This window comes from Haliotis cracherodii, unplaced genomic scaffold (assembly GCF_022045235.1).
Source record: "Haliotis cracherodii isolate W230 unplaced genomic scaffold, xgHalCrac1.p SCAF_1, whole genome shotgun sequence".
NCBI classification, from domain to species: Eukaryota; Metazoa; Mollusca; class Gastropoda; order Lepetellida; family Haliotidae; genus Haliotis; species Haliotis cracherodii.
In genome coordinates this window covers 35484420-35497641 of record NW_027266264.1, presented here as the reverse complement: position 1 = coordinate 35497641, position 13222 = coordinate 35484420, and the positions used below count along the sequence as shown (strand labels likewise).

At 41.4% G+C, this 13222-nt stretch overlaps 1 protein-coding gene across 1 annotated transcript; it reads right to left on the bottom strand.

The window, feature by feature from the left end:
* Positions 1–3770: 3770 nt before the first annotated feature.
* Positions 3771–12117, bottom strand: LOC139463931 (exosome complex component MTR3-like). Its single transcript, XM_071245379.1, has 8 exons — positions 11971–12117; positions 10662–10719; positions 9653–9731; positions 8393–8567; positions 7660–7720; positions 7284–7369; positions 4713–4883; positions 3771–3925 (listed from the first exon to the last, which is right to left on the bottom strand). The coding sequence occupies exons 1-8, from the start codon at positions 12052–12054 to the stop codon at positions 3821–3823; spliced, it is 819 nt and encodes a 272-aa protein (XP_071101480.1). The 5' UTR covers positions 12055–12117; the 3' UTR covers positions 3771–3820.
* Positions 12118–13222: the final 1105 nt, after the last annotated feature.

The window sequence follows — 13222 nt, the reverse complement described above, 5'->3', positions numbered from 1 at the left end:
TTCCATGACCTTGTAGCCTCTTGTGGAGCCGATTGTGTTGGAATCAAATGTTCCATACGTTTGGTTTATTTGTATAGTACATGTATATTGTAATTTGGATTCCTATCATCTTACTATTTTACATGTACTGCTTGTGCTTCATTGTCAGTCAGCCCATTGGTCCCATTGGTAGCCTAGTGGTTAAGCGTTCGCTCGTCACGCCAAAGGACCAGGTTCGAGGTTCGCCGATATTGTTGGAATATTGTTAAAAGCGGCGTAAAACCAGTCACTCGCTCTTTGTCAATCAGCCCATGTTACCCAACCCTGAATAATAGCTTGAGTCAATAGGGCCTTTCTCATTATGTTTATTCCACATTTTCTTAACCACACCCGTTACAGGAGCAATTGTAGAATTGATGTCGACTTGTCAGTTTTGTAAAACTGTAGAACATGTCTACCTTCACGTAGAGTGAGTGAGTGAGTGAGTATGGTTTTACGCCGCTTTTAGCAATATTCCAGCAATATCACGGCGGGGGACACAAGAAATGGGCTTCACACATTGTACCCATGTCGGGAATCGAATCCGGGTCTTCGACGTGACGAGCGAACGCTTTAACCACTAGGCTACCCGACCGCCCCCTTCACGTAGAGACAGTGAGCAGGATGTGCGGCTCGGAGGCAGCTCCAGGGGGCTGAGCTGAAACTCCGCTCATCATTATGCTTGTGATGTTGAGCGGGTATTGCCTATGTTGTGTATTTGTTTTTGTATTGTTTAAATGTTGTATATTAAATGTTACGAAACATTTATGGTTAAAAATCATGTCAAAAATAAAGCTGACGCAAAACCAAAATCGCCATTTGCGCTCAGTGGCTTTGAAGTGGTTGCACATCTCTGGGTCTTTTCGTCAGTTTTAACCGAGGTTCGTGGTAGAAACGTTCCCGCACACGGAAATTGTTACATGCACCGTGCATAGTTGCGTCCCTTTATGACAGGAGTCGAACATATGATACATCCTGATTATGATCCTTGGCTTTTCGGAACCATAACATGCCCATGGACGTTGCTCTCATAATATCCATTACCTTGTCAGTCACATTAATTTGCGCTGTTTTCGTCTATATTCCATTCACGAATTTAAGTGCTTCTTACACGAATTGAGAAATGACCTGGCAATGGCAAACCATGAAAAGCTTCATCAAGAATCTTGACCTCCAACGGTTAACTGACGTGCAGAATGTAGGTTTCACCTTCACTGATATTCTTAACAGAATGGTGTCAAAATACCCCATTTCTCTGCTATCGTTATTTCAAATCACTTCAATCTCTCCGGAATTGTGTGACTTCACAGAAAGTTATTTAGGAAAGAAATGACTTGTTAGACTGCATGCGATTATGTTACATGGGAAACAGAAACATTCAGTGACGAACTTCCATGTTCCTGTAGAAATCTATGAATATTTACCGGTACAACCTACACAAACTTTCAACTCGCCTTCTTGCGTGGTGAAGGGACATGTTTTCTGCACTTTACGTTGTCAAAAATGTCAAAAGTCTGAATGAACTGAAATTGAAAAGGGCACTAGGTAAAACTGAATGGGTTATTTACATTCTTGTGTTGTTTTCATTGTGTGAAGTGTGCTTCTCATTGTGCCTACACACATTCCGAGTAAAACTAAAACACGCAAAGTAAACCCACCCACATTACCAAGCCAGTACTGGAATTTGTTCATAAAAACGACAATTACTTACAAATGAAGGCTACATCAAGTCCTTTTCAACATTGTTTGAAAGGTACCTGAAAAAAATTGTTGAGGTCTCTACAACACACCATCCCCACACTGGGTCAACTTGTTCTGATGCAAGTCACATGCAGGTCACATGTGAATACCAGGCGTCTGTGAGGTGAGATGAAGTGGGGTTTACCCTCCAGTCCAAGATTATTGCACTTATATGGTGTGTGTGTGTGTGTGTGTGTGTGTGTGTGTGTGTGCGTGCGTGCGTGCGTGCGTGCGTGCGTGCGTGCGTGCGTGCGCTTGAACTGGTCCGGTATGATTATATATTGCTAGCTCACTGAGATACCATGACACAGATTTTTAACATGAATACCCCTCACAGACACAGTATACTGACTCCGAGCCGACCAGTCCTTTTTTACACACTTAATGCTGAGGCCAGACAGGGTCACAACAAGCTTGGAATCAGTATGGCACTAATCAAATTCTCTAGACAAGATCAGTTTGGCTTGTTCCAGTCTTAGGATTTTGTACAAGAAAGACAGGCACTAAGCAAGAGTCTGCATCACTTTGGGCTTTCCTCCCACATTAAGCTGACATGCCTGATAAGATTGGAATACTGTTAAAAGTGGCGTTAAACCCAAATCACTCACTTACAAAGAAAGACAACTTAAAAAATATTGTTTTCATACAAAAATAACATTAAAATCTAATGATTTAAATAACACATGATGTCATCTTAAGGAGAAACAAATATCATAAGTCCCTCCGGTTTTTAGATAAAATAAGAGCATGGTCAAAACAACGTCAAACAAGCGTATAGTTGACAAAGTCATCTATTTCCCCCGCCCATTTTAACACGTTATGTTCCCAAACCAAATAAATGACCCAACACTTCTCTTAGCCCATGTCAAAATAGCTGCAATGGAAATTTTAAAATAAACATTTCTAAAACTCCTTAATATCAAATGGCACTAGTTAAGTATTCGCTTTATATATAGACATGCAATGTTTGGCAAGGAAATATTTAACAGTTTATTTGTTATACTCTTTAAGTAAACCAATCCTATATTAAAACTTAAATCCAACTTGTTGTCATGGAAACATAAACAATAAAAATTTCTAAAAGTGCTATATATCAAAAGGCACCAGTTCAGTATGTGCCTGGTAGACATGCAAAGTTTTGTAAGAAAGTATTTAACGTTTTTTGAGTTACGCTCTGGAAACGAACACCACCCCTGTAGAACCTAGGTCCAACTTATTGCCATGGAAACGTGAAAAATAAAAATTTCTAAACTTCCTAAATAGCAAGAGGCACCAGTCCAGTATGTGTCTGGTAAACAAAGTTTTTGTTGGAAAGCATTGAATGGGTTTTGAGTTATGCTCCGGAAACAAATTCTACCCTATAGAACCTAAGTCTAACTTGATGCCATAGAAACGTAAAAAATAAAAATTTATAAAATTCCTAAATAGCAAAAGGCACCAGTTCAGCAGGAGTCTGATAGACATGCAAAGTTTCGTAGAGAAATACGGTTTCTGAGTTATGCTCCGGAAACGATTTCGGGACGCACACACGCACACACACACACGCACACACGGACGAAACTCATTTCTATATCCCTGCCAACTTCGTTGGAGCGGGGAATAATTAAAAACATTGCAAAATACAGAACAAAGTGTGTGAATCCTACAACTAACTAAACAAATACCAAATTTCATTGTATTTTTAACAAAAATAATGAGTAATGACCATCTAAAGCTCTTTCCATATATTCAGATTTGGACCTGTTGAAAAAAATTTGGGCGTCATCATGGGTGGGAACAAGCAGGAGAAGTTCCAGCATCATTGGTCCAGTGGTTTTTGAGCAGATGTTTATAACATCAGGACAAACTGGCATACTCCATTGGGTAGGTATTCATTTACAACAGTTGAATGATAGCATGATCATCAACCAGCGGTTGATAGCATGAGCATCAATACATATGATTAGTGTATGGCCTTTCACCCTTATCTACTACCTATAGGAAATAATGACACACACATGCACTCTGTTTTAAAAGCTATTTATATATAATGTACAAGGGAACGTTGACTGGTTTTTGAGCCTCATCCTGTGTCAGCATCCTTTAGCCTCTGTTTGAGTGCTGTCTCCAGGGCCTGCTGTAACACAGGGTACAGACGCTGGCATGTCTCCACACAATCCTTGATAGCCTAGAGGGTGAAACAGAGACCCAATGAGACCAGACCATACCTACTTTTTATCAACCTGCCCTATATTTATAAAGGTAATAGAAAAAACAGTCCAATACTAAAAAATATATTTTGACCATTTTTTCTGTATGTTTATTTATTCTTCACTTGAGAGCCTTAGCAGGCCAGTGTAGCCAAGAATGGCTAGGGAACATAACTCTGCAAAGTAAATGACAGTGCCATAGACAATTGGGCCACCTCTTTCGCCAAACAAGATACAGTGGACTGTCCAAACCTGCCTTTGTCTCATCCTGTACTCTGTCCAAACAGGCATTTCTATGTTAGTCCTGGCAGCTTGTAGTGATAATGTCATTTAATAATCTTTGTGTAAACCGGCCTTTGCCTATTCCAGACTCCGGCACTGTTTGGCAGTTCCAATTACCAATTTACCTAGAAAATACTTCTCTAATCTGGCACTAAACAATCACTCTACCCTAAACAAACACTCAATTAACTTGTCGTAGCATGTCTACAAAATGACACACAGAAGGCAGGTATTGGTACATATCTAAGCATGGATTAACAGTGACAGAGTTAACCCATTTGCCGATGTGTGGCAAGTGTCAACATGTCTAGAATAGGTAGGCGTGCAAGGTTAAATCAGCATTCTCTGCGTGAACCCGCACTTTGTCTAAACCCACATGCCTTTCATGAGGCTTGGTCCGACAGAGTCCACTGTTCCCCATGTGCAGAGTTCCCCATGTTGAAGCTCCCCCACCTAGTGTCCCCTTCTCCTCCTCCTCCTCACCTTGGTGGCCAGCTGGAAGTCGATCTCCCCCTTGGAAGTGATGGCTGACACCTGATTGAGTGACGGCATCAGACCCACAGTCACAGAGCCATTGTTCTTCTCGGCCGTCTGCTCCGGCTTGTACTCCTCCGACTCGGTGGGATCCAGTAGGATAGTGTCTCCTCGCACCCGCTGTCACCAGACACAATATGTAGATATATAGTCGCACAACAGGTACTTGTTTTGAGATCTACAGTAAACTATGGTTATAATGAACTCAAAGGGACCACTAACTTAATTCGCTATAACCATAGTTCGTTATAAGCATATGTAAAAGATATATTTAGCAAATGGACTGAACCAAGAAGTAGTCTGTTATATCTGTCAGTTTGTTATAAGCGTGCTAGTTATAAATGTAGTTTACTATATGTCAACTTTTGCAGTCTAAAAAATTCAACTACAGCTGTACTAAACTTCTTTAAGAGTAAGATTATCGTCTTCATGAGAGAAAATTCAATTCCAGTGACCCTACTTACAGTAGAACACCCAGTGACAAGGTCATACATCTCTACACCCAGTGACAAGGTCATACATCTCTATGCCATCACCTACTTACTGCAGAACACCCAGTGACAAGGTCATACATCTCTATGCCAGCCCCAACGTACTGCAGAACACCCAGTGACAAGATCATACATCTCTATGCCAGCCCCTACTTACTGCAGAACACCCAGTGACAAGGTCATACATCTCTATGCCAGACCCTACTTATTGCAGAACACCCAGTGACAAGGTCATACATCTCTATGCCAGCCCCAACATATTGCAGAACACCCAGTGACAAGATCATACATCTCTATGCCAGCCCCTACTTACAGCAGAACACCCAGTGACAAGGTCATACATCTCTATGCCAGCCCTAACTTATTGCAGAACACCCAGTGACAAGGTCACACATCTCTATGCCAGCCCCTACTTACTGCAGAACACCCAGTGACAAGGTCATACATCTCTATGCCAGCCCCAACTTACAGCAGAACACCCAGTGACAAGGTCATACATCTCTATGCCAGCCCCTACTTACTGCAGAACACCCAGTGACAAGGTCATACATCTCTATGCCAGACCCTACTTACAGCAGAACACCCAGTGACAAGGTCATACATCTCTATGCCAGCCCCAACTTACAGCAGAACACCCAGTGACAAGGTCATACATCTCTATGCCAGCCCCTACTTACTGCAGAACACCCAGTTACAAGGCCATACATCTCTATGCCAGCCCCTACTTACTGCAGAACACCCAGTGACAAGGTCATACATCTCTATGCCAGCCCCTACTTACTGCAGAACACCCAGTGACAAGGTCATACATCTCTATGCCAGCCCCTACTTACTGCAGAACACCCAGTGACAAGGTCATACATCTCTATGCCAGCCCCTACTTACTGCAGAACACCCAGTGACAAGGTCATACATCTCTATAACAACCCCTACTTACTGCAGAACACTCAGTGACAAGGTCATACATCTCTATAACAACCCCTACTTACTGCAGAACACCCAGTGACAAGGTCATACATCTCTATGCCAGCCCCTACTTACTGCAGAACACCCAGTGACAAGGTCATATATCTCTATAACAACCCCTACTTACTGCAGAACACCCAGTGACAACGTCATACATCTCTATAACAACCCCTACTTACTGCAGAACACCCAGTGACAAGGTCATACATCTCTATGCCAGCCCCTACTTACTGCAGAACACCCAGTGACAAGGTCATACATCTCTATAACAACCCCTACTTACTGCAGAACACCCAGTGACAAGGTCATACATCTCTATGCCAGCCCCTACTTACTGCAGAACACCCAGTGACAAGGTCATATATCTCTATGCCATCCCCTACTTACTGCAGAACACCCAGTGACAAGGTCATACATCTCTATAACAGCACCTACTTACTGCAGAACACCCAGTGACAAGGTCATACATCTCTATAACAGCCCCTACTTACTGCAGAACACCCAGTGACAAGGTCATACATCTCTATAACAGCCCCTACTTACTGCAGAACACCCAGTGACAAGGTCATACATCTCTATGCCAGCCCCTACTTACTGCAGAACACCCAGTGACAAGGTCATACATCTCTATGCCAGCCCCTACTTACTGCAGAACACCCAGTGACAAGGTCATACATCTCTATAACAACCCCTACTTACTGCAGAACACCCAGTGACAAGGTCATACATCTCTATGCCAGCCCCTACTTACTGCAGAACACCCAGTGACAAGGTCATATATCTCTATGCCATCCCCTACTTACTGCAGAACACCCAGTGACAAGGTCATACATCTCTATAACAGCACCTACTTACTGCAGAACACCCAGTGACAAGGTCATACATCTCTATAACAGCCCCTATTTACTGCAGAACACCCAGTGACAAGGTCATACATCTCTATGCCAGCCCCTACTTACTGCAGAACACCCAGTGACAAGGTCATACATCTCTATGCCAGCCCCTACTTACTGCAGAACACCCAGTGACAAGGTCATACATCTCTATAACAACCCCTACTTACTGCAGAACACCCAGTGACAAGGTCATACATCTCTATGCCAGCATCAGCTAGCGCCAGTGCAGCACATGTGATGGAGGCCGCCAGAGCTGCATGGAACAGAAATATCATAGTATATATATAAGGGGAGGATACTGTTTTTCCTAAAAATTCGAAGATGCTTTAGTAACATACTTAGGATATGGATTATGGTAGTATTCGAGTAAGAATATTACAAGCATTGTCAAGAAACAATATTCATTTTCAAGCCACATTATCTATTTTCAAGGCACATGATCCATTTTCAGTTTACTTCAACAAAGCAGACATTATCAAAGAACCTTCACTTGTCTTTACATTTTATTCTTAATAAATTCTATGCAAGAAGGTATGGACATACCACTGCCGGCGTTCTGCAGCACTGTCACATACACATTCACCTGTGACTTTGGGAACTTGTGCTGAAAATGTTTTGGAATTCTTTTAATTATTCAGTAATTATTATATAAATAAGTACATCAAAAGAGGCCTGGGATATATATTCAAGATAATTTCTTTCCTTTAATCACACACTCAGTTTTTTATTAACGAGGTTGAATACATGATATCAATGCATTGATGAAAAGTTGAAATGTCCAGCGCTACCCCACTGATAGACTACTCATAACACCTAGTCCATGAAAACATTTCTTCAAACGAATTGTATTGTTTTTCCTTCAATCTTTTCTCTTCTGCTGATTCATACACATAGTCTATGAAAACATTTCTTTAAAATAATTGTAATTTCTTTTCTTCAAAAAAGCCTTTCCTCTTCTTTCATACATGGAATCAAGGACACTTGACTTGGTTTAGTTTGATCTAGACTTGCCAAGGCTTTTAGTACATGTATATATTCCACAGTCATGGCGCATGGCTACCCCACTGACATTCCATGCTACAGTTTGATATGGACACCCGACTCAGACACTGTATGCTGACTCCAAGCCAAACAGTTCTTGTTTTACCTTCTGAATGCAAAGCGTCAGGCAGGGTAACAACAAATACCATCTTCTAACGTTTTTGGTATCATTCACCTATAACAACTGACCAGTTTGTGATGAAGTTCTTGTTCATTGAAGGGAGATAACTCTTACCAAACAGACGGCTGGCTCCAGTGCTTCAAGCAGCTGCACAGAGAAGTCTTTCTCCTCACTATCCTGCTGATGTTTGCGTCTCAGCCGACACGAAAACGTGGCAAACTTGAACTCACAAGTCAGTTGGCCTTTCATGCTGAAGTCTTCTTTGCGTACTACTTCTCGCGGACCATAGCTGAAACAATATAAGTGTTTTCAAATGATAACTGGACAAATGCACTGAACATGGTCTCTGGCAACTGCAAGTTACATTCCTCATATCATCTTTTCCTATTTCTGGTTCTAATCCCATCACAGGACTCAGAGATTTTATGGCCGCTACACAGTTTACAGTTGAATTAAAAAAAATAACAGAATCTGAAGTAATCAGGAGAAGGAGTTGTATGGATATAACATGTTCATTCATTTGATGAAGGGGCAAGAAGTAGTCCTTCTTTGTAACGTATTTATAATAAAGAAGTTATCCATAATCATGATAATAATACTTGACATCACAAGTATTAACGGCACTAATCACTCTGATGTTAATTACAAAAAAAAATCTCCATATCTCCAACTTGACATACTGGAAGTTCCACATTATTGCAGGGTAATAACAATTAATTTATATAGCGCCAAATTCCAGATTGGATCTGTTCAAAGGCACTCGCATGAGTTTGGTGGCCAAAGACAATGTTCAATGACTTTTCGCAGATTGGAACAAAGGTTTCTAACAGTCCCTTTAAATTAGTTGATACTTTTGATGTTGATGGAGATGTTGTTCCAAAGCACTGGACTGGCATAGTTCTGGTTCGGGACCAAACAGAAGCTGACTGTTAACTCACCTGAGTCATCTTACTGGTTGATATTGCTGTATCAATTTACCGATGTAAGGTGCACCGATGTCATGAAGGGCTTTGTAAACTAACACAAGTATTTTGAGTTCGATGCGCTTTGTGATCAGGAGCCAGTGTAGTTCCATTAGTACAGGTGTAAAATATTCGTACATTCTAGCACGGTTACCACTCTGGCAGCTACGTTTTCAACATGCTGCGTCTCTGGTATTCAGGCAAATCATACATTGCAATAATCCAGAGGAGAAATAACGAAAGCATGATTGAGAGATGCAGGGTAGGATTCACTTGACAAAAGAGACACTTTGAGGATGTCAACACCTTCACAATGAAGTTGGGGGTATATCTCAAAAAAAGGAAAATTTTATCCTACATTGACCTTCTGAACTGCTCCTCCAACTTATTTGAACTAATTCTAGACACTTACACAGCACAAATGACTTTTGTTTCATTCTGTTCAATGTAGGCTGATCCTCGAGCCTGGGTGATCAGTCCTGCTCGTAAAACTGAAACAAGAGTATACAATGTAATACACTTATCATCATATTCCTCCAGTTTGTGTATCAGTTGTTTCACATCATTCTTCACAGTCCACTGTCTTCTTGTTAATAAACACATGAAAAGGTTAAGCACTGCTAACTGTATATTTCCATATAAACTAGCCATTCTTTTACATTCGTATCCTGTATTAATTTCCTGACTAAACTCATTAGTTGTTCACAATGTGACAGTCCTATATTGATATATCAAAAGTGATTATCCAATACTGTTTTGTCACTGTTCCGTGGCAGTAGTTATCTGACTACTCTTTCAACTGCTTCCTGTTTCTTCACATTATATATGACCAAGTCCATGCGACCATCTGCAGGAGCATAGTGTCCTTATACAAACATTGGGTATGTGGGATCGGTGGTAACACAAAACGTTTGGAAAATACAGGTCTATTGCATTTTTTATAATCATGCGTATCTTCATCTGGTTGGAAAAGTTTACGTACGTGACAACAATGGACAAGACAAAGTGAAATTTTGAAATAAGCAGCTGTTTCCTGTGATCAAAAATGCGAAACTATTTGCGACCTATTTCCTGTACATAATGTGTCTATTATTTCATCTGTTGTGACCATAGCAACAACCAACAAAATATGACGTTGTCAAAAATGGGAGAGGAAAGTTTTCTATATTCAACTTCATAACCAATTACAGATGAAAGAACACACGTAATACTTTGTGTTACATATCACAATACAGGAATCATTATTGCAATAAATTGTGAAACGAATTTCAGGCCAATACCCATTACTATTTAGATTAATAGATATGGCCAAAAGACAAATGAAAGTTTGGAAGAAATGAAAATACAAAAGGAAAAGAGATTAACTAATTCCAGTTGTATACTTCAAGCAATAGATATTTGCTGAAGATCATGGTACTTACATAGAGGCCTAACTTTGTCAGGCTTCCTGCCATCAGCTCGCTCACTTCCTTCCACTACCTGTCACAGAAATATGTCAACAGTCCTTACATTTATCAGTAGGATTTCCATTCACATTGTATTCAGTGCTGTATAGACTTGTTAGATGGCTGCTTTATAGCAAAAGTACAGCCACATCATGACAGATAACTTCAAGAATCGACTCCACACATCTGGGAATTAAACCTAGGTATTTGGCGTGATGAGAGAACACTATAACCTCCAGGCTACCCATATGTCCCTGTATCAGGATGATCATTTTGCAAGATATATAACAATGTGCATATTAATAATGCGCCAAATCCATGCCCTAAAGTGTGCTCAAAGCACGACATTATTACCCTAGAGAATGGATCAGTGTGTACTCCATTTTCATTCTCATCACATTGGGGAGTATACAACACAAGCTGCCTGTGAGGCACTAGAAGGTTAACAGGCACATTAGCATCACATCCTACCGGGTACCCATTCACTGCTGGTTGAACAGAGAAACATTTCGAACAAAGTCAATTGTCCAAGGAGACACCACATGTGCTACATGTGCTTCAGTGTGAGCAGCACCAAAGCCCTAGAAATTCTCAGGTGTCAAGCTGCTGAATGTGGTCACCCATCCAACTTCTCTCTGAGACTGACGTTGCTTAGCTTCACCTAATATGTGACCAGTGCTCTGAAGTGTGATCATGAAACATGAAACGTAACACGTATAAAACATAAACCAGGAACATTACAACAAAACCAGCAGTATTTCACACTACCAATTGATAAAATATACAGCAACTGGATAGCATATTTTGGACAATACTGGTCGAGCTGTCATTTACTATTTACATGAACTATATATGTATATATACACATGTAGCGGCCATAAAATGATCGAGTCCCGAGATGGGATTCAAGCCACGGACCTTCTGATCTCAGGTCGGACGCCTTGTCCACATGACCAAAGGGTTAACCCCGTCAGCAAGCCGACAAGGTAAGGATGTGGGATGACCCCACGTCCTGCTACACATACATGTATCACAAATGCAACAGAAAATAAAATCATAATTACTGCACGTTTGGTTCCAAATTCAAATTAGCGGTTAAATCTACAGGTAATCGTGCTCTACATTGAAAACACAGTATTTGTATTACTAAGTGTGCCAGCTTCATGTTCAATATACTGGTAAAATCACCTTCACAAATACCTATATACATATGTAGCCTATATGTATGGGTTGTCCCACTTGTTTAGTCAGGTTTGTTTACACGACCTGTGACCTCATGAATTACCGATGTGTTAGGATCATTCTTGGCCAGAGAGTATGGACTGATCGTTCCTTCGGGGCCAGTCAATCTCCGTGTGTCGATCGGCATGGTCTTGGATGCTATTTATTTACTGTTCAATCTCTCAGCATGTTTCACATGGGGGCATCCATGTTGCAAATGCCCGGATGAGCTACTACTTACCTCCCTTGCATAAGAAAAAGTCGTTTGAAAGGAGAGCATCATCGCAATGTCATGAATTTTAATGTATGCGACGCTATTTGATAACATTTAATTCCCAAACCTAATCCGACCAGATAAAGGAGGAAGGCACCAATAATGCAACAGGATCAAGGAGAAGACACCAATAATGCAGCAGGGTCAAGGAGGGAGACACCAATAATGCAACAGGATCAAGAAAGGAGACACCAATGATGCAGCAGGATAAAGGAGAAGACACCAATAATGCAGCAGGGTCAAAAAGGAGACACCAATAATGCAGCAGGGTCAAGGAGGGAGACACCAATAATGCAGCAGGATCACGGAGGGGGACACCAATAATGCAACAGGATCAAGAAAGGAGACACCAATGGTGCAGCAGGATCAAGGAGGGAGATACCAATAATGCAGAAGGATCAAGAAAGGAGATGCCAATAATGCAGCAGGATCAAGGAGGGAGACACCAATAATGCAGCAGGATCACGGAGGGGGACACAAATAATGCAGCAGGGTCAAGGAGGGAGACACCAATAATGCAGCAGGATCACGGAGGGGGACACCAATAATGCAGCAGGATCAAGGAAGGAGATACTAATAATGCAACAGGATCAAGGAAGGAGATACCAATGATGCAGCAGAATCAAGAAAGGAGACGCCAATAATGCAGAAGGATCAAGGAGGGAGACACCAATAATGCAGCAGGATCAAGGAGGGAGATACCAATGATGCAGCAGGATCAAGGAAGGAGATACCAATGATGCAGCAAGATCAAGGAGGGAGATACCAATAATGCAACAGGATCAAGGAAGGAGACACCAATAATGCAGCAGGGCCAAGGAGGGAGAGACACCAATAATGCAGCAGGATCACGGAGGGGGGCACCAATAATGCAACAGGATCAAGAAAGGAGACACCAATAATGCAGCAGGATCAAGAAAGGAGACACCAATAATGCAGCAGGATCAAGAAAGGAGATACCAATGATGCAGCAGGATCAAGAAAGGAGACGCCAATAATGCAGCAGGATCAAGAAAGGAAAAACCAATAATGCAGCAGGATC

What these genes read in the sequence shown, in the direction of transcription:
- LOC139463931 (XM_071245379.1), bottom strand. Translation starts at nt 12,054, where the DNA reads ATGCCGATCGACACACGGAGATTGACTGGCCCCGAAGGAACGATCAGT. An exon ending in TGGAGCCAGCCGTCTGTTTG is followed by an intron (nt 7,721 to 8,392) that starts GTAAGAGTTATC and finishes AAACATTTTCAG; the next exon opens with CACAAGTTCCCAAAGTCACA. An exon ending in ACTTCCAGCTGGCCACCAAG is followed by an intron (nt 3,926 to 4,712) that starts GTGAGGAGGAGG and finishes TTCACCCTCTAG; the next exon opens with GCTATCAAGGATTGTGTGGA.